This window comes from Sminthopsis crassicaudata, chromosome 5 (genome assembly GCF_048593235.1).
Source record: "Sminthopsis crassicaudata isolate SCR6 chromosome 5, ASM4859323v1, whole genome shotgun sequence".
NCBI lineage: Eukaryota > Metazoa > Chordata > Mammalia > Dasyuromorphia > Dasyuridae > Sminthopsis > Sminthopsis crassicaudata.
The window spans coordinates 35,533,565-35,555,312 of record NC_133621.1 but is presented as its reverse complement, the minus strand read 5'-3'; the positions used below and the strand labels follow the sequence as shown (position 1 = coordinate 35,555,312).

The following is a 21,748-nucleotide window of genomic DNA, read 5'->3' as shown; positions in this document are numbered from 1 at the left end:
CACCACGTCAGTTTTCTCCTCTGGCTCCGAATGGAGGACCTCACTCCACCCCCACCCCCTACCCCTACCCGTCACGGCCTCGGTCCGCGACGAATTCCCCAGTGACCCTCTAAGGGGCTCGCCCTTCCGCACGTGGGTCATTCTCACCTGTTTTTTCAGCGCCTGGGCAATGACCTCGGCGCCAGACACTGTCTTTAGGTTCTCGCCGTCTCCCGCCGCCCAATTCGAAGCCATCTTCCCTTAGGTGACAGCTCGGGCCGAGAAGGGAATCCTACACCTTTAAACCCTCCTCCCTTCGCCCCGGGCCCGCTTTCACCAATGGCCAACACCCTTTTTTGTGATTGACAGGAAGACTGACCAATCACAGATAAAGGGGCGAGGCCACAGGCATCCCGTATGGGATGTCAACAACCTTTCTCCAATCAGAGCTCAGTTCTCTTAGAGGCCAAAGTCCTCGTGGGTGGATGAGTGGGCCGAGCTGAGGCCCTGAAGATATCGAGGATTTATCCAGCGGAACAGGTTAGTGGGCACGGCAAGGGGAGCGGTGGTTCTTGGCACGCGGGCGCCTCCGCCGCGCCTCAGCCTCCGCAGCCAGTCACTACCCGGCTCCAGAGGGCGAGGGGCTAGGAGGGCAGGCGCGTGTGCAGGAGAGGAACCTGTCACGCTTCCCCAACGGTCATTCGCTCGCGGCTCCCGCCGGCTCGGCCCCCCGCCCCTCCTCCGCCCCTTGGAACCTCGAAGGCAGGCTCCCCCTGCCTGTCTATTTCGTGTGCTCGCCAATGGGAGCCCACCGTGCGGGACCCACCCTCCTCTCTGCCTGCTGCAGCTCCAGCTCTGCTCGCCCCGGCCGTTAGAGGGCGGGGCCAATAAGGAGCTGAGCCAGAGGGAGAAATCTTCCGAAGGCTTGGCTCTGACAAAAACGGCCGAGCTCCTGAGCCCGTCAGTAACAGCACCGCCCCCCCCTCCCGAGTTGTGGGAGGGATCGAATGCCCAGCGTTTCGCTAAACCTTACAGCTGTTTGTAAATGATGAAATAGTGGCGGGCATTTATGTAGCGCTTGCTGTGTACAGACACCGTGCTCATTTATAAAGAGGCTGGTTTACCCATTTATAATAACAGTAATACCGATAACTAGCATTTATGTAGCGCTTGCTGTGTACAGACACCGTGCTCATTTATAAAGAGGCTGGTTTACCCATTTATAATAACAGTAATACCGATAACTAGCATTTATGTAGCACTTGCTGTGTACAGACACTGTGCTCATTTATGTAGCACTTACTGGGAACAGACCCTAATTTATGAAGGAGCTGGTTTACACAGTGATAATGACATGAAGGTAGTGATAACTAGTACTTACAGGCATGTGCTAATTTATTTTTATTATAGTTTTTTATTTACAAAATATATATATGGGTAATTTTTCTTTTTTTAAAAAAATGGTTTTTGTTTACCAGATATTTGCATGGGTAATTTTACAACATTGACAACTGCCAAACCTTTTGTTCCAATTTTTCCCCTCCTTTCCCCCCCATGGCAGGTTGACCAATCCATGTTAAATATATTAAAGTATAAGTTAAATACAATATATGTTATACATGTCCAAACAGTTATTTTGCTGAACAAAAAGGATTGGACTTCGAAACAGTGTACAGTTAGCCTGTGAAGGAAATCAGAAATGTAGGCGGACAAAATTAGAGGGATTGAGGATTCTATGTAGTGGTTCAGTCATCTCCCAGAGTTCTTTCCCTGGCTGTAGCTGGTTCAGTTCATTACTGCTCTATTGGAGCTGATTTGGTTCATCTCATTGTTGAAGAGGGCCAGTCCATCAGAATTGATCCTCATACAGTATTGTTGTTGAAGTACACAACGATTTCCTGGTCCTGCTCATCTCACTCAGCATCAGTTGATGTAAGTCTCTCCAGGCCTCTCTGTATTCATCCTGCTGGTCATTTCTTACAGAGCCATAGTATTCCATAATATTCATGTCACAGTTTATTCAACCAATCTCCAATTGATGGGCATCCATCAGTTTCCAGTTTCTGGCCACTACAAAGAGGGCTGCCACAAACATTCTTGCACATGTGGGTCCCTTTCCTTCTTTAAGATCTCTTTGGGATATAAGCCCAGTAGTAATGCTGCTAGGTCAAAGGGTATGCACAGTTGGATAATTTTTTGAGCATAGTTCCAAATTGCTCTCCAGAATGGCTGGATGTATTCGCAATTCCACCAACAATGTATCAGTGTCCCTATTTTCATATGGGTAATTTTTCAACACTGACCCTTGCAAAACCTTCTGTTTTAACTTTCCCTCCCTTCCCCCACCCCCTCCCCTAGCTGCCAGGCAGTCCAATACATGTTAAATATGTTAAAGTATAGATTGTATATGTATACATAGTTCTACAGTTATCTTGTGATAATTGATAAAGAAGCTGCTTTACCCAGTTATAGTGGATAGAGCATTGGCCTGAATTCAGGAGGACCTGAGTTCAAATCTGGTCTCAGACACTTAACACTTCCTAGCCATGTGACTCTGGACAAGTCACTTAATCCCAATTGCCTCAGCAAAAAAAAAAAAGGTAATGATAGTAATACCTATAACTAGCATTTATGTAGCACTTGCTGTATACAGGCCTTGTGCTAATTTATGAAAAGGTGGTTTCACCCAATTTGTATAGTAACAGCAGCAACTAGCCTTTAATGTTTGCAAAGTTCTTTCCATAACCTGATGTCATTTGATCTGCATGACCACCTTGGGAGGTAGATGCCCTTAGAGTGTCCTTTTTGTTATTGTGGTTCAGTCATTTTTTTTGGTCCCATCTGAATTCCCATTTAGGGTTTTCTCAGCAAAAGATAAAGGAGCAGTTTTGCCATTTCCTTTTCCAGCTCATTTTACAGATGGGGAAACTGAGGCAAGCAGGTGAAGTGACTGCCCAGGATCACCCAGCTGAGAAGGGTCTGAGGCCAGGTGAGAAAATTACCATTTTGCCTGAGAAAATCTATGCCTCTGCTTCTTGCAAAACCAAGGCCAGATCAAGGAGTACTTAAGTGCCTACTTAAGTGTGTTTAGCACTGAGGTTTCAGAGACAGCAGCAGATCTTCCCATCTCCTAAGGAGCTCCCTGTCTAGAACTGTAATATTCTCTCTATACCGTAATGTTCTCTGTTTCTGTTTTCTTGGGGTCCCTGGAGGCAACCTTCCTTTCAGTTCAATAATCATCACAAGAGTGGAACAATCCTTTATTATCTCTTTCAAAGTCTCCTTCCCTGTGGCCCGGCTAGCTTTCTTGGAGGCCTTCTGTAGTCTTGGTTCCGAGAGCTTGAGTTCCTGCCTCCTTCTCTGGCCTCTCTCGGAATCCAAAGATTGGTGCTCCAGCCTCCAGCCACCACAAAGGTAGCCGATGAAGTGAATCTGTCTCAACCTCTGAGAGCTTCTGGTGCGCTTGTCTCCTCTGGCCCTGAGAGCTTCTTATATGCTGTACATTTGAGTACACAACAATCGTTTAATCACTAGGAAACCATTATTTGTTGTAGGATTAAATCAAAGCTACCCTAGATTTAACCACTGTCTCCTCAATTCCACTTAGTACCTTGTGTCAAGTTCTGGCTCATAACATGTCCTTGTAGGATCAGATCAATCAGACTGAACCATGCTAAATTAGATAACTATGGTCTCTATCAATTCCACTGACTTAGTACCTTGTAAGAATCCTTTGTTTCAAGTTCAGAGTTCTGGCATATAACATAGAAGTGTACAGTCAGCCACCTCTCTGGCTGAACAAGGGATAAAAGGGAGAGAACCAGCAGAAGGGGACAGTGGGGTTCTTGTAGGAAGTCTTAGCTGAAGTGGAGAAGACCATAAGGACCACCACACCTGCATCTTCTTGTTGGATGGCGAGCAGCGAGATCCTGGAGGAACTGGAGGGAAGTACAGGAAGCCTGGGGTGGTTGGAAGGGACCCATACATCAGGTTTTAAAAGCCCAACAACAGGTTTTACATGCTGTGTAATGACTCTTTCCAACCAATTCGGGAAGCATTTATCAAACTCCTGTCCCAGATGGGGAAAGGAATGACTAAAGATTACACAGGTGATTTGGAAATGGAAATGGGAACAGGTTGGGAAATTTCTGAGCCAAAGATGCACTTAATCAGATCAGCAGGTGGGGGGAGGGGAGGAAAGTTTGTTGGAAGAAAAACTGGGCTTATTTATACAATCTCTGACCTTGAAACAGCTTTCAACTCATGGTGCAAAGTTCCCTAGTTTGGTTGCTGATGATTCCACAAAATGTCCTGAGTTGTTCTTCTTGGTTTGAGACAAGAGTGGCAGAGTTTTAATCATTTTATATCATGGAATATGGGAACAAGAACTGAGTCTGATTTTTGTCTTGAATATCCCCCAAACTTAGCACATTCTCTGGCCCAATAAGCCTTTAATAAGTGTTTATTGATTAATCATTGTTATTGTGATATACATCATTACAGAATCCTAAAGGAATATCATTTCAGGATTTTGCAAAGAACATTACCAACATTTCTTTATTACTTCTTTGGGGTAGGTTTCTTTTTCATCTTTAATTGTGAAAATCTGCATTTATTCAGCTCATTCACTAAAATATGGTAGGAAGGTCTGTCTCTCATTTGGTGAGTTTGGCAAAGATTTGGTAAGAATTTATTTGAATTTAAATTCTGTGCTTTCTACCTAGAAAGAGTGCAGAGAAACCTGAAATGCCTTCTGGGTAGCAGAAACCATTTTGGTTTAGTTTGTGGCTGTACAGTCCTTCACTTGGATACAACTCTTTGTTACCTGTGGATTATATTGTACCAATCCTGTCCATGGGTTTTTCTTGGCAAAGATACTGGAGTACTTGGCCACTTCTGCCTCCAGTGAATTAAGGCAACACAGTTGTGACTTTGCCAAAGTCACGCAGATAGTAAATATATGAGGCTGGATTTGAATTCAAGTTTTCCTGACTCTAAGCCAGGGCTTTCTATCCACTGGACCACTTAGTTGCCCTTTAGTTTAGCTATTTTCCTTGTTTGTTTTAAGTTTAGTTTTTCATTTTTATTTTTTTTTAACCTTAGCAGAGAACTGGAATATTTGCCATTTCTGTCTCCTCAGTTTACAGATGAGGAAACTGAGGCAGACAGAGTGAAATGATTTGCCCAGGGTCACCCAGCTAGGGGGTGTTTGAGGCCAGATTTGAACTCAGGAAGATGCTCTGGGCACTATGGCACCCCCTAGCAGCCCTTGGTTTAAAAAATTCCATTGTTCCTGGAAGGTCCCATCCTGCTGTGTTTTTTTTTGGACGGATTTGCTCCACCTTAAATAACTTGAGCTGGGCCTCCAGCCTTGGCCTCCTGGGTGCAGCCCCTGGCCCACCATTTGGATGATTATACCTCCTTAGAATGTCTGCATTTGCTGGCCTTTGGTCAGTGGCTCTCTCAAGTGACCTAGAAGACCCAAGAGATGTGAGGGGGGCTACATCCAAACAAGGGCAGGGGGAGAGGGAGAGAAGAGTCTCCAAGCAGGGCCAGTGGCATTAGCATTGGTGCCAGAAGACAGAACCGGATTTTGTTCCAGTTCTTCCATTTATTTTCTGTGTAGTCTGAATGTCATTTAGCTCATCCAAACCAAGCTGGTGGAGCTAGATAATCAAGATTCTCTCAGACTATCCTTCCATGACTGTTAAAATCAGTAGGATTATGGACCTCACTTGTAGCTCCAACATTAGACACTGCTGAAGAGAAGCTAAAATAAATCCTTAAATGGTCACAACTGACAGAATAGATGCTTAGTGAGGAAAGCTCTTTAAAGATTTGAAGAAAGTGCCAATGACTGTGGGTAGTGTGAATTTTTGGTGTGAAATCTGTCCTACAGGACAATGGAGCCATCCTCAAATAGAAAAGGAGGTTATAAAGTGGACCTTAGAACCCCAGTGGGCAGCCCACTGACCCAGAATACCATATACATTCTATGGTTCTGTTTTTGTTAACACACATTACATTAAAATCAATACATTAAAATCAGTCAGGAGCTGCTCCATTTTCATCTCCTTTGGGAGTTAGGTGTTTGCCTCTGGTCTAGTGGATAGGCTTCTTACCGTCATCATAAGTAACATCAATGTTACATGGACACTGCTAAGCACTTTACAATTACTATCTCATTTGATCCTCAACTCTGGGAGGATGGTTTTCAAACAATATGGGTTGTTTTTTTCTTTATTAAAGCTTTTTATTTTTCAAAACATATGCGTGGACAATTCCTTCAGCATTAGCCCTTGCAAAACCTTGTGTTCCAATTTCTCCCCCTCCCCCCACACCCTCCTCTGGGATGGCATGTAGTCCAATATATGTTTTTTTTCCTTCTGAGCCTGGGGTTAAGTGACTTGCCCAGGGTCACACAGCTAGGTAGTGTTAAGTGGCTGAGGTCATATTTGAACTCGGGTTCTCCTGAATTCAAGGCAGGTGCTCTATCCACTGCGCCCCCTAGCTGCCCCTCCAATATATGTTAAACATGGTAGAAATGTATGTTAAGTCCAATATATGCCTACATAGTTATACAAATATCCTGCTGCACAAGAAAAATCAAATCAAACCAGTAAAAAAAAAAAAAAAAAAAAAAAAAAAAAGAAAATAAAAAGCAAGCTAACAACAAAAAGAGTGAGAATGCTATGTTGTGCTCCTCACTCAGTTCCCACAATCCTCTCTCTGGTTATAAAAATAACCATTGGAACTGGCCTGAATCATCTCATTGTTGAAGAGAGCCGGGCCCATCAAAACTGATCATCATATAGTCTTCATATGCCGGCAAACAGAATGTCTGTAAAACATTTCAAACTCATCTTTCCTGAAAACTCTGCACTCACCAAACTAGCCCTATTTCTGTGGAAGGCGCCTGCCCTTGCCGGGATGGCTCCCTGTTCCCTGTGCCAGAAGTGCCCTCCTCCCTCCCCTCCGCCCCCCCTCCAACCACTCCCTTTGAGGAGCAGCCCAAGCATCCTTCCGAACGGAGCCCCTCCCCCCCACCGCCTTGTGTCTGTCTGTTCTGTATTTGTTTTCTTTCAATGAAACATGAACTTGTCTCCGGTAAGGACTGTTTCACTTGTGGTGTTCATTCCCGGTCCCTGGCACATAGTTAGCCCGCTCTTCGTGCATTAGTAGGCCAGCGCCTCTCTAAGGGGCATCCAGCCTTTCACTGATGCTTCTCTGCGCACACGGGCCTCCCTGCCGTGGACCAGGGCCCTCGTGCGCTCCCTCCGCGGGGGTGCGTCACACCTGGGCCCGCAGCCTCCTGGCGCCCGCCGGGCGCGGCTCCCGACGTCGAGCGTCAGTTTCACAAGGACCAACTCCGAAACTTCAGCTTACGGGATGGAAACAAACAGGGAGGACCGGGGCCAGCCCAGCTTGGAAAGCGGGACTTTCCGGGCAGAATGGAAGGCCAAGGAGGACTGCGAGAAAGACGCGCCGGCCGAAGCCCGCCTGGGCGCTCGGCCTCCTGCGGACGTCTGTCAGCCACACCGACCGTCTCCGCAGGGTGGCGATAGAGAGCAGGAGTTTTCCAAGTCCCAGTGACCAGCTCTGAGGGGCCCAGCACTTGGGTGCTTGTCCACGTTTCCTGCTCCCCACTTGAACAAGCCTGGGGGCATTTGCGATAGGGCGAGGACAGAAAGGTCACCTAGATGTTTCCCGTAGAAATATTCCGGGCTTCAATGATAGAGGGTCTAAAAAAAAAAATCCATTTATTTCCTTTTCCGTTTTGATTAATATAAAAACCACCAAATGTTATCTTCTTCCATCATTTCCTGGTAAAAAATGAAATTGTCTCACTGGCATTATTTGGATACAAAAAAATTCTTGGTTTTATTTTTTAAAAAATTCTTACTTTTCTTTCAGATATTCAATATACTATATATATGCATATATAGTATATCTGAGAGAAAAATAAGAATTTATATAAATTTATATATATATTTGCCAAGTTCTTGGTAACAACGGGACTCCCCAGTCCTCATTTCCTCGGTATGACTTTTCCTCCGCTGTATTTTTTAGTCTTCCTTTCTTATTCTTGGGACTAAAGGGAAGAGAGGCAGGTTCAGGTGGATGGGATCCTTCGCTTAAAATGAGACAGAAAAAGAAGACACCTGGGCTATTTATAAACTTCCCAAATGTGTATCTATCTGCCTTTACATTTTATTACATAAGACACTTACATGGTTTATGCTGCCTTCTCTAGGTGAATTATTTGCCAAGTAGAGGAAAAAAACCCACTTTTCCTCTCTGGATATTGATTCAGCTTCCATTATAGTGATTAGTACCAAGTGCTTTTAATTATGAAGTAAAAATTAATCTCCTGGCTCAGATTTCCAAGAAAACAATGAGCTCTCCTTTTGGAGAGGTACTTCTTGGTACCACTTTGGTAGCTAACATCCTCACAGTAGTGACTGTACTCCTGGGGGGGTTGTGGTAGGCAGCCTTGTCACTCTGGGAGTTCCATGATCACCTCTGCCCTGGTTCTGGTGCCCGGCTCCCATATCACCTCTGCCTCTTCCTGGCTGGCAGCTTTCCCCAGCACCTGCAATTTCTTCCATCCTTTGTAACCTGGCTTCGTTCCATGGGACAACCTAATCATCGACCTTATCCCAAGCATATTTTCCAGCTGTTTTTCTTCAAGCTGAAACCTGTATTCCTTTTTCCTTACCTCATTACTGTGGCAGCTTTTCCAGCACAAATGCTTAATATTCTTTATTTCAGTCCAGTTCCCCAGACATTTAAGGCATATCTGCTACTAGTAAGGCCCCCGAGGGGTTAGGGATTCAAAGACAAATGAAAGGATCCACCTCTATGGACTTAATAATTTTCAACTATGGTGATATAAGCTATCTGTGAGTGAGTGCTAAATTGCTCTTGACTTTGGCAGCCCTCACAAAGCTTTTCTAATTGTTTTCTTTGTAGAGGGGAACCATTCCACTGTACACAGATGATTAACAGAAACTTTCCAAAACCTTTCTCATAAAAAAAATCCATGATACAATCACTCAACTGATAGTGAAAAGGTTGTGAAACAAAAGAGTTTTCTGAGATTCCTTATCTAAAGAATTCCCCCTTTCTTCCCTTCCCTACTGATGTTAGGATTGAAGTGAAGGAAGGCCTTACTAAGTCACCAGCCTCATTCTCTCCAGGAAAGATCAGGAAGATGAAGGTGTCCTTGATGCAGAGGGTGACCTTGACCTTATTCAACTAAGGTCCTTCCTAATCTAAATTTATTTTAGATAAGGACTGGGTGGGGGTGAGAAGAATGCAAATTTAGATCTACTCTTCCTGATGGGATTATGCTTTTGGAGAAGGAAGGACTAACAATCTGAGGAGGAGGAGCTGCAGCTGGCCAGGTCCCTCCCACCTTCCTCCTCTTTTTTTCCCCCTGCTACCCTGAGAGTTTTGCATCCTTGTGGGTGACCAGACTTCCACGTGGACCTAAGGTAAGACTCCCCCTTGCCTCTGAGACCCAAGCCTTGTTGTGTATCTTTCTTCTGCTGTGGCTCCTTTTTGAGAACTCTTGAGTAATCTTCAAATGTCTCCATCTGTTCCAACTCCAAACCTGGACTTAATAGCAGCCTAAGGGCCCAGACTCAGGCAAGTAACCCTGAAACCAAAACAATATTTCTATATTATGTTAATGTCAAATGTATTGCATATGATCTCTTGCTGTAGAAAGGCTGTATTGCAAAACCCATTGTGAGAGCCTGGAGGGATTTCTGGCCTGTAATTTCATGTTTATCATCCCTATGAAGGAGTCCTAGCTGCTACTCCAGCCCCAATAATCCTGTCATTTTCTTTCTCTTTCATTAGAACAAAAGGATCTTATCTCATGATTGTCTAAACCTCTGGGATAATCTTAATCTGCTCTGCCCAGTTATACTGTTTTCTTCATCTCATTCTGCTGAGTTACCCTTTCCCTTTTAAGGAGGAAATTTGCAGGATATGTCCCCCCCTTATCTCAAGTAATGCCCAAATAAAAGCCCAGGCTTGTTTTCAAGCCCCTGGAGCCCAATTTCTTTATCATACTCCAACCACCTATTTCAGATGGCTTGCTTAAAGGAGGGAGGGGAAAAAAAATTGGCAATCAAAATCTTAATCAAGTACATGTTGAAAATTGTCTTTAAAAAATATAATGAAAAAGTAATCTCTCTCAAAGATGCCCTTTTCCATTCTGGGCTTGTCCTCACGCTTACTTCATAGCAAAGAAAGCTTATCAATTCTACTTTGTTTCTTCCTGGAACTCGTGATCTGTCACTGAAAGACTCCTTGTTCATCCCCTCAGTGTTGCTTCTGAAATCCCATGTAGGGTGCCAACCAATCTTGGTAATTGACAATCTGGATGTTGTGTTTGTGTGTATTAGGTGGCCAGAAATGCCCCCGAGATGAGTGAGAAGGCTCTCATTCTGAGAAATGGGGGATGTTGAGTCCTAGCTGCGGCCTTCCTACACATTTTTGTTCTAATTACGCATTTTGTGGATCTTTAGATACTATTCTCTTCCTATAGGTTGGTTATTTCAGTGGTCTTCAGCAACCACCTCAAACTGCCAAGTTTCATTATCTGTCTTCAGGATATCTCATCACCTTCCTAGTTCAGAACCTAATCCCCTTAAAAAGGATCTCATTACTGGCCTCCCTGCTTTCTATCTTTTCCTGCTCCAATCTTCAACCCTGTGGCCTGCGCCCTATCTTGTCCTTCCTGATATGTAAACTTGGTGGTTCCCTGCTTACTTGCAGACAAAACCTAAGTTTAAGTCCCAAGCTACCTTTGGCCTTGGATTCGAGGCCTCCCAGCTTGCCTTAATTTAATACCCATCCTTCCCCTGCTGTCTCTCAGACTTTCACTCCCTGTTCGAGCAGGAATCATCACCTTCTCTAAGAAACATTTCTGGTGCCTCTGCTGCTCTTCCAGCACCTAAATCATCCTCTTTTACACCCACTCTTCCCCTTCCTCTCCTCCCCCCATGGATGTGTTGTCTTTGCTCAGAAAGTTCCTTGGAGATTCCAAGAAGTATCTTTTTATCCCTAGCATCCAGCACAGTTCCTGGCCCATAGGAAAAAGCTTTGTTGATGAATTGGATTTCTGATATTAAAACCAGCCCATTACCCACAATGCCAGTTGTTTCTTGGGATAAAATACAGGGAAGTAAACTTTGATAATTTCTAAAAGCAGAGAGAAAAAGCAGTGTTTCATGGGAAACTTTTTTTTTTCTTAGGTCTGCTTATAAATGACAGCAGTAATACTCATCTGAGCCGGTCAGCATATTTTAAAAAATATGTACTCAAGGAAATAAGATTTAGCTAGCTTTTAAATTTGTTACTAAGAAAAATGCCAGGGAAATCTATAATTCATTTCTGTTTATAGCTCTAGTTTTTATTACTCTGGTCATTTTGTAGATTTAAGTAAGTGCAGATGGATGAGCTAAAATAGTGAGAAACTAAACCACACCAATTATAATCAATGTTATTAATTAAAGTGAGAGAAGTGAATGATAGGTTTTGTAGAAAATTGGCCAACACTGGGCCTTTAGAAATGGCTGGGAATTAGTGTAGAGTGCTATTTGAAACTTAGATTGGGACATGTTTAAAGAGAAACACATGCCCTTTTATTAGGGACATGAAACAAAATCTTAGTCCTACTTTAGTTGGGTGTCTGGATTCAATTGTCAGGATTAATAAATCACAGCTGCAAATGTTAAATTCCTGGCATGATTCTTGATTCAACAGTTTTTCCCTTGTCTGTTGTGTTTCAGATTTATTGCCCACATTATGCTTGGAGCCGGCTATAAACTCGGTCTTTTCCTCTTGTGTTATCAAATTATCTCCTTGGAAGGCCATCCGGAACGCCATTATGTCGCCGCTGTCTATGAGCACCGGTCAATATTGACTCCAAATCCTAAAGACCTCACAGATCGGGAGTCAGCCCTGAGATTCATGAACCAGAATCTAGATCTGTATGAAGAACAAGTAATGGCTGCCTCAAAGGAGGTGAGAAAACTTGTCCCGGTTGTGGCCTGCCGGCCAGCAACCACACAAAGCCCTAAGACTAATAAGAACTGACCTCGACCTGGTTGGAGGTTGAGCAACAGGCTCCTTTGCTTGTATCTTTGTTTGTATCTTCCTTCTCTAGGCCAAGGTCACTTACCCATCATTTAAATGTCTGAATTGAGAGTCAAGCAGGGTCTCCTGAATCCAAGTCCAGCTCTACCAATTAGGCCACACTGCCTCCAAACAGGAACCAAAGTAAATTTTTTTTTTTAACAGCTCAACTTTATTTTAGTAAAATCAGAATATGCACAGCACATGCAGTGCTAGCATAACTAATAGGTTGAGCAATTACTGACCCTATAGTGACTTGAAGTTCAATCTTTACATTCAGCAAATTCAAACCCATTCTTGCATATGATTTGAGTTCTTATTTATGAACTGAAAATATTGCTGGCTAATAACTTGCTAAAATGTTACCGCTGAATGTACATGTCACTGATAATGCCACATGTTTGAGGATTGCAATGTGCCAGACATTCAGAGAGGAAAAACCCCCAAAAAACACACAACTAAACAAAACTCGCGCAACAGACATCTGAGAATCTGGACACTTCACATCAGTGTTTAGAAGTATTTCATTAATATCTTAAGTGTATCAAAACCTTGGCATGTTTAATTTCAAGTTGCCAATTTTGTTTTACTAACATCAGAAACTTATGGCTACACTGCCAATGCCAGGTTAATTTGAGTTTAATGACAACATTAAAAGCTCATACTATCCGAAATATATAATTTCATGCATACAGTGACATTCAACATTCAAGTGCCAGTGTTCCAAAGCAACTTTTTAAAGTCAAATCATCCAAATTATTAATGACATCTTGGTTATGTCTTCAAAAAGTTACATTGAAAGGTAATCATTTACAGCCAGTTTGTTGCCTTCAGGTTACCAGACACAAAATTCCAGTCCCATGTTGAGAAAATGAATAATCTCAGTCCTTAGGCAGTTCACAGAACAGAGTAATTGAGGCAGCCCCAAGTCAGATGTACAAAAGGGACTGTCAGTGTCTGCTTTGCTCATGACTCACTTCCTACCCCTACCAAGGAGAATGGGTAAGAAAAAGAAATCAACTCAGTTGGGGCACAGAAAAGGGAATTGTTTGTCAAACTACGAGGTTGAGTCTCTTAGTGTGTGGGATGGGTCCAGTGCTAGACTCCCTTCCCAATTAACTAATCAGACATCTGGTACAAAGAGAAAGCATTTAATCTCCTCCGGTAGAGGCTCAGACACACCTGGGAGCCATCCCACCATGTGCAGGGTTTAAAAGCAAAAGACTCAAGCCTTCTCATTGGATAACTAAAAGGATGTAAGCATCCTTGAACAATTGTTACCAATGCTCGTGGCCTCCCACCTGTCATGACACTTCCTACAACTTCTCGAATCCCAGGGTTCAAGTTCATCCTTTCAGAGATTAAATGACCTTCCCAGGATCCCAGTTCTGGGAACAGGGATCATGTGGCTCAATACTGAAAAATATTTTCATCCAATCGATTCCATTCAATAGGGAAACCTATATGAAGAAAAATTAAAGGCTTTAAATCTAGTTATAAATTTCTCAAACTGAGCAATGGAGTGATTGAGAGTCCCCCATGGTGAAGTTAGCTGCATCTGATAACTGGGTTGAAGAGACAAATCTGTGGCAAGCTCAGGTATAGTTTTTCTCCCAAGGCCAGCTTCCATAGTTAGGCTACCCAGGAGCCCTCCTCAAGTGTGCCAGAACCCTGGAACTATACAATGTTCTGGCTGAATGGAAGGATGTCACATTTGGACCTGGTTTAGTGGAAAGGGTTTAGGGCCTGGATTTGAATCCCATTTCCTTGGTATTTATTTGTATGATCACTGGAGAGTCACTGTAGCAACTCATCTGCCAAATGATAATAGCAGTACTTAACCCCAAAGGGTTGGAGGGGGAAGCAGCTGACATCATGTTTTTTAAAAAGCACTTTGCAAAACCTTGAAGCTTCATGTAAAATGTCAGCCTTTGTTATTTGGTACATGGAGCAGTCTATTTATATCTTTACCCAGAGGCCAAAAGACAAAGGAATTAAAATGATTCAATCTATGCTGGCTGTAACTTGCTGGGAATTCTTGCAAAAGAAACACTTGTTTTATAGCTGGTTAATGTTGGACTTGGTCTTTCTAACAAGAAGATCCTGAGCTCCAAGAGCAAGACTGGATTTTGTCTTTTTTTTGTTTTCCAAGTGCTTAGCATGGTACTTAGATGCTTGCTAACTTAGTTCCTATTCAATTTCTCACTCTGCTTAGAAAATGCAAGTTCATTTAATATTAACTTGAACAAAACATAATCTGGTTCGTCATTTTGCCACAGAAAATAATAATCATTTCAAACTAAAATGTCTTCTGACTTAGCTGCTCTCTAAGATGCTTCTTGATTTTGCTATCCTCTCTCTCTCTCTCAAACCCCACGTTGGTACCAATGGTCAAGAGCGGAAATAGGGAGTCATTTAAGTGAATTTCAGGAGACAATGGTGGATGTGAGCTCTTTCAGCAGAGGCCCCCCTCCGAGTGCCAGGCCTTCTTAATCAGTCTAAGAAAAACTCTTACTGAGAACTTCACTGATTCACTGAATGCAGGAAAGATTTTATTTTATATTCTTGCAAGAATGGGTGCCTAGGTTAGTAGACACCCTTTTGAAACTGTAAAGGAAGCATTTTTTTCCTATCATGAAGGGCAAGTCCCTCTCTCCATTCCCCATTAATTGGATTTACAGAAATTACTGATTAGAACTTTCCCTTCTTTATATAGCCAATCCCTGCCCTCAAAGAGCTTATGTTGTATGAAAAACCTCTGCCCCTGATTATATTCTTTGATGTCCTTGTGGGTCCCAACCTCCCATTTTTTTAGGTTTCAATTTTTGATTCTGTTTTAATATTAATATTTCTAATTTTCATAATTCTGAAAACTAAATCTTCATTCAATTCTTTTACCAGGGACTTGTGTGTCTGCTAATTCAAGGAAGGGCTTCTGGGTTGGTCTCTGTTCTTAAAATAACTCAATTTGCAGCTGAGGACAGTCATTCCTCAATATAACTTGTTTAGAGTGTAATGTAAATGTTTTCCTCATATGACAATTAAAAACATCATCTAGGCCTTTCCTCTAATCATATTGTATTTTGACCTTTTAATTGACAGGGGGTGCAGATTATCGTATTTCCAGAAGATGGGATTCATGGATTCAACTTTACCCGAAATTCCCTTTACCCATTTCTGGACTTTCTTCCATCTCTCCAGTCTGAGGAATGGAATCCATGCCTAGAACCATATAAGTTCAATGACACTGAGGTGGGTGCTACAGGTTTGCCTCTTCTTAAAGCCACGTGAATAGAATTTAGGTCAATTGTGGGATAAGAAACAATAACTGAATGGTCTTAGTCAGTATCTAAGAGAAATTCTGGAAGCTTCAAAAGAAGTTTGGGGAGTAGTCTGAAATCTACTCACCTATATCAAGAAATAAGTCAAAATCCAGGAAATCTTTTAAATGTTCATTTATTGATATTTTCCTCATTCCTTCAAATACAAAACAGGTTGTTGAAGATCCTCCATTATTTCTGCCACAGGACTAGACATGCAATACATCTTCCTTAATTAATTGGGAGAATTATCAATGGTTGCTCAATTCATGTATTCATTCAACAGATCTTTATAAAGTATATCACACAGAGCTAGTCGTTACAGGAGATATATTACTGAGCTAATCAAAGAATTTACTATCCCACAATTTGATACAATAACTGTACTGTGCAATGTCACATGATAAATGCATTAGAGAATTACTAAACCAAGTGATTTTCCAGGGGGGATTGGTTCTTTTTATTTGTTTTTAAAGAAAAGATATTTCAGCTGTCAGTTAAACATCACTTTGCTGGTCTGCAAAGTGATTTGTTTATATTCTCTCATTCTCACTACAGCCCTCTGGAGGTGGGTGTGAGTATTAATTCTCATTCTTTATTTTACATATGAAGAAATAATTTCAGGGATAATGAGGTGCTTATCCCAAATCATAGACAGAGAAAGAAAGGTAGATAAAGAAATACATAAGCTAGATGGAGCATTTATTATTATTTATATAATTTATAGTGACACACTACTATGTTTCACGCAGGGTGCCAACATAGAGCTCAGAAGCAGTCCTAACTGGTCCCTTTGCTTCAAATCTCTCCTCTTTCCAGTCCATTCTCCAAAAAGCTCATAATCTGTCCCATAAATTACTGTGATGAGGGTAGGGGCTGGAACTGTGATTTCCTTGATGTAACAGACTCCCAAATGAGGCAACACCCTGTACCAAATCATGTTGACATCTTCTCTGTAACTTAGATCCTTGGAGAATTTCACGTACTAGTAAAATGATTTCTTTGGTAGTCACTCAGCTGGTGAGTCAGAAATGGTACTGGAATCAAGGTCTTCAGGGCTTTGAGACTGGCTCTCCTGCCAGCTACCCTACTCCTATCACTAATCTCTCCCCTAGCAGAATCTCTCCTGTATACCGATGTCAGGTTTATTTTAGCCACATATGGTTCTGATCCTGTTGTTCCCCTGGTTTTTAAAACTAACAAACAAACAAAAAAACTTTAAGGCTTTCTACTGCTTATTCCCTGGGTTCAAATTCTCTTAAGTTCCTGCGATTTATTCCAAACTTTCTGCTTTGGGTTTCTGTGACTCCCTTTATGTGTGCCCAGTGTTCTACTTGCTCATCCCCCAAGACTTCCTGTGCTTTCTCTGTAATTCTGTATATCTGCAATGCAATGTTTCTACACCTGCCACTTAGGAAATGGCCTCCTGATAGACCACAACATGATCTTTCAGTGAAAAATGCTTCTACCCTGCTTGCCTTTGATACATCTCTTACAAATATATATTCTGATGGACTTTGTCCATGGGCTTTTCTTGGCCAAGAAACTGAAGTGTGTCCCCATTTCATAGATGAGGGACTGAGGCAAAAAGTGACTTCTCCAGAATCTTCCAGATAGTCACATTTGAATTCAGATCTTCCTGACTCTTCCGGTCAGTGATCTCTCCACTGCTTCTAAGTATTTTTATATTTATTTGTAGGTTACATAATACATTATGATGTTTATTTGTATGCATTTGATGTTTCTTATTCTCTCCCATTAGATTTAAGCACTTTGAAGGCAGAAATAGCCTCTAGTTCATCTTTGTTTCCTTTGTTCCTAGCATATATCATAGTAGCTACTTAAGACTGACTTGTTTCATTGCCTAGCATAGTAGATGGAATGTGTGGAAGTAGGAAGACCTGAGTTCAAAGGTGACTATTTACAAGTTTCTTGACCCTGGACAAGTCAGTGGGGATAATAGCACCTACCTCTCAGGGTTGTTGTGAGGTTGTTGTGGGTTAGCATTTGTACAGCACAAATACCACTAGCTCTTATCATCATCATTGAGTTTCTTGATATATGGAAGGCCAATGACAAGTAATATACACTAGTATTCTCTTTATTTATTTTTATTTGTCAATTTGGTTTGCTAGGTCCTCCAGCGGTTGAGTTGTATGGCCAGCATGGGCCAAATGTACCTGGTGGCTAATCTGGGAACTAAGCAGCCTTGTAACAATAGTGATGCACATTGCCCATCTGATGGACGGTATCAGTTCAATACTAATGTCGTGTTCAGTGATAACGGCACCTTTGTCACCAGCTATCGCAAGCAGAACCTCTATTTTGAATATGCTTTTGATACTCCTCCTGAAGTTGATTACAGTACCTTTGATACACCTTTTGCTGACAAATTTGGCATTTTTATTTGCTTCGATATATTGTTCTTCGAACCAGCCATGAGACTTGTGAAGGACTATGGAGTCAAACATGTTGTGTTTACAGCTGCATGGATGAACCAGCTCCCGCTCCTGGCAAGTATTGAGATCCAACAGGCTTTTGCAGTTGCTTTCAACGTCAATGTTCTGGCAGTAAATAACCACCACCCTTCCTTGGGCATGACGGGCAGTGGCATTCATACCCCACAGAAGTCCTTTTGGTACCACAACATGGAGAGTCCTGAAGGCAAACTCATCATAGCCCGGTTATCCGACCCCCCTGCAGAAGCAGACACGAACAGTATTTATGAGTCCTACAGAGAATTCTCCTCAGCAGAGCCTAACTGTAAGAATGGCACGCACGCTCCTTGTAACGAATTCCCAGGATGGAGCCACGAGGTGCCTTCCTTCCACTCTACGATGATGTATGACAATTTCACTCTGGTTCCAGCTTGGGAAGAGCAAGGCAGCCTCCAAGTCTGTTCCAATTCCCTCTGTTGTTATGTGGATTACCAGAGGCACGTCTTATCCGATGATTTTTACGCTCTTGGGGTCTTTGATGATCTTCATACAGTACACGGCACTTACTACGTTCAAGCATGTGCTCTGGTGAAATGTGGTGGCCCCCAATTTGAGACCTGTGGACAGGAGATAACAAACGCTACTGATACTTTTGACTTTCACCTCCGGGGAAATTTCAGTACCTCCTATGTGTTTCCTATATTACTCACTTCTGGAATGACACTGGAAATCCCAGGCCAAGTGGGCTGGGAAGGCAGCCATTATTTCATGAGGAAAAATCAGTTGTCTGAAGGGTTACTTACAGCTGCTTTGTATGGACGCTGGTATGAGAGGGATTAATACAACCAACTAGTCCATGGGATGAGTACATTGGGATAAGTCAAATTCATTGGTTAATACATGGCTTATGTTAAAAATAAAAAACACAAATCATCTTCATTGTTTAGGGCTCTGGGTGGACAGATGGACGCCAGCTGAGTCCAAGGATGCTGTTAATAAAGGGATGCTTTCTTCCAAAGGAAGACATTTGGCACTGTAGCATCATGGGTAGATCTCCTTTATTCCATTTCTTTTAAACACAAATTCCAGAGACAGTTTCAAGTAATCTGTGATCAATTTTTAATGTCCTTTAAGAACTACTAGACATTCAAAGCCATAAGACCTGTTGTACAAATGGAATTTGTTTAAATGGGCACTGTCTCCAGAAAAGCTGGAATTTTCAGAGTTTATTTCCTTTCTAATGACTTATAAATTAGACAGTTGCATGGAAAAAAAATTTTTTTCAGAAAAACAGTGCCAGATGGTAGATGGAAGGAAGATGATAGAAGCATTCAAAAATAATAAATTGGCATTTTAAAAAAATCTGATGGACTCTTGTTCTTGCCTCATCTTGTCAGTCAGGAAATAAATGGGAAAGGGATCATGACAAAGTGATGGGAAATCAATTAACAGAAACTTTAGGTTGAATTGAGTTTTACCATGGTTTTGATAGTTAAACTCATTTTAGGCCATAACATAAACATAGGTGTCACCACCTGTATTAATCTCACACATTCCAAGCTCTTCTATTGAATACTTTGTGATAAGCTATGATATATTTTGAAAACATGCCATTGTATTAGAAATGGATAAAATATGGTGATAATTAACCAAAATACTTTTGTGTTACCTACTTTGACCATAAATAATGGAGAAGATGAGATTTTAAACACTTGTTTACTTCCAAGTTTAGAAAACTAGCTTTGAAATGTATTTTCCCATCATTTCTAAGCTCTAAGAATGCATAGCTGGTTTCCTTGTGTTAAGAATAATGTTCTAACTCACTACTGATTAGGGAAATAGAAAAAGACAACTTTGAGGTAGCATTACACCTCTCAGATTGGCTAAGATGACAGAATGCGTTCTTAATGAGATGATTTAAAGCAATTCCAATTGACTTGGGACCTATCCACATCTAGAGAGACAACTATGGAGAGTGAATGGATAGAATAGTATTTTCACCTTTGCTTGCTTGTTTTTCTTGTGGCTTTTCTCTTTGTCTAATTTTTCTTTCACAACATGACAAATATGCAAATAAGTTTAAAAGAATTCCATATATTCAACCTATATCAGATTTGCTTGCTGTCTTAGGGAGGAAGGAGGGAGAAAAATTTGGAGCACAAAATCCTACAAATTTATTGTTTATTTTACTGTCATTGGGGGGAGAAAAAGAATTAGGCTCAATAGGAACCAGGCAATTAGTTTTACATACATACTGTAAGCCTCCAGCCACCGAAGTATTCTTACTATCTGATTTTCAGAGTGGTTAAAATTTTAAAAGACAAACTTTGAAGTTTTCTTTCTACTCCATCATCTTACCAGGTGAGCATACCATACATCTTTTGATTAAGACATTCATACTAGTAGACTTGTCAAACATACAAATAATATAAGCTGTACAATAACCATAATAATAACATAGTCATTTCAGGATCTGGAGGGAAGAGCAGAATGAGCAAGGACTGAGGCAGGTGAGAAAGTCTAGCAAAGAAAGCCAGGTGAGAAAGCCAGGCAAGGGCACTGAAAAGAACCTGGTATATATATATATAGACAAAGAAACGTTTTGAGAAGGGGGAATGAGAAGGAATTAAAAAAAAATTTAAAGTGGCATTTTAAGGAGACTAGTGTGTGCTAAATGTATGACAATAAAAGCAAGAAACCATTAGAAGATTCTGAATTGACAGATGCGGAGGTCATTCAAAGGAAAAATCAGTGGCATTTGGTAACCATAGAGAGAAATAGAAATCAAAGATGCAGGGTTGTAGCATTTATCTCTGAAAATAATGTCAGGTTTTTTTTTTTTTTAACTTTTCATAGATCCTTTTGGCCCTCTGGTAAAACCTAACACTACAGTGGTTTGTTGACTATTGAAGTAAACTCTATATATCAGAGACTGGTGATAACATTTAGTTGTGGGGCTTTTTTCCCTCCTTTCAAGTTTTCACAAATACCTTGAAATCTCTCCACATACTCAGTTTAAGAATCCCATGCTTAATCAAGCTCAATCATATCACAGATGAGAAGACGAAACGAAGAAAAAGGTTTTGACTTGTTCAACATCGCACATTTACTAACAGATTCATAATTTGAACTCAGATTTGTGACTTCAAATCCTGCATTCACATAACCTTCCTACCTTCTCTATTATTTAGAAATGATTATTAATAAGTTAACACTATCAATACAACTCAACATGCTTACTTACTTTTAAATAAAGACTTTATAGTCACTCTAAGTATCTATTCTTTGAATATATTTTTATATTGTATTTTTGAGTTATTGTTACAAAATTTTAATAGCTTCTTTTGTATTCTGCACATCAATTTTTTCTCTACCACAGAGACTGTAATTTTATTGGTATAGGCAACTGTTGGATGAAGAAATTCCTTCAACCAAAGCAGGTAAGCACCTTTCCTGCAAACTACAGTCTACATACACCAAAGGGTAAAGAACAAACCCAATTGTTTTACTTTTCATGACTCCTTTGGGTTTTTTTTTTTTTTGGCAGAGATCCAGGAATGGTTTGTCATTTCCTTTTCCAACTCATTTTACCTATAAGGAAACTGAAGCAGACAGGGTGGAGTGACTGGCCCCCAGGGTCATGCAGCTAGGAAGTGTCTAAGGCTGGATTTGAACCCAGGAAGAGACATCTTCCTGACTGCAGGGCTGGTGCTCTATGTACCATGACATCACCTGCCTGCCCCCTACCTTGTCCAGAGTCATACAGTATGTCAAGCATAAGACTTGAAGCTAAGTTTTCCTGGCTTTGATACTAGCTCTCTCTCTACCCACCATACTGCCTTTAGTTTATCTGCCATA

General features: G+C 41.5%; 2 protein-coding genes across 7 annotated transcripts in view; one reads left to right on the top strand and one right to left on the bottom strand.

The window, feature by feature from the left end:
• Positions 1-695, bottom strand: part of HACL1 (2-hydroxyacyl-CoA lyase 1) — a 68,104-nt gene extending 67,409 nt beyond the window's left edge. For all 3 annotated transcript variants that reach the window (XM_074270772.1, XM_074270774.1, XM_074270773.1), the window contains exon 1: positions 148-695. In XM_074270772.1, coding sequence (XP_074126873.1) covers positions 148-234 — 87 coding nt within the window. In that variant the 5' untranslated portion in view covers positions 235-695. The remainder of the gene's footprint in view (positions 1-147) is intronic.
• BTD (biotinidase) lies at positions 405-19,254 on the top strand. 4 transcript variants are annotated; one of them, XM_074270775.1, is made up of 4 exons: positions 405-519; positions 11,787-12,021; positions 15,235-15,384; positions 17,588-19,253. In XM_074270775.1, exons 2-4 carry the CDS (start codon positions 11,803-11,805, stop codon positions 18,728-18,730), a joined length of 1,512 nt encoding a protein of 503 aa, XP_074126876.1. In that variant the 5' UTR covers positions 405-519; positions 11,787-11,802; the 3' UTR covers positions 18,731-19,253. The 4 variants fall into 4 exon arrangements, with proteins under 4 accessions (XP_074126876.1, XP_074126878.1, XP_074126880.1 ...); XM_074270777.1 differs by lacking the exon at positions 405-519 and adding an exon at positions 7,258-7,670; XM_074270779.1 differs by lacking the exon at positions 405-519 and adding an exon at positions 7,579-7,598.
• The last annotated feature ends 2,494 nt before the right edge of the window (positions 19,255-21,748 follow it).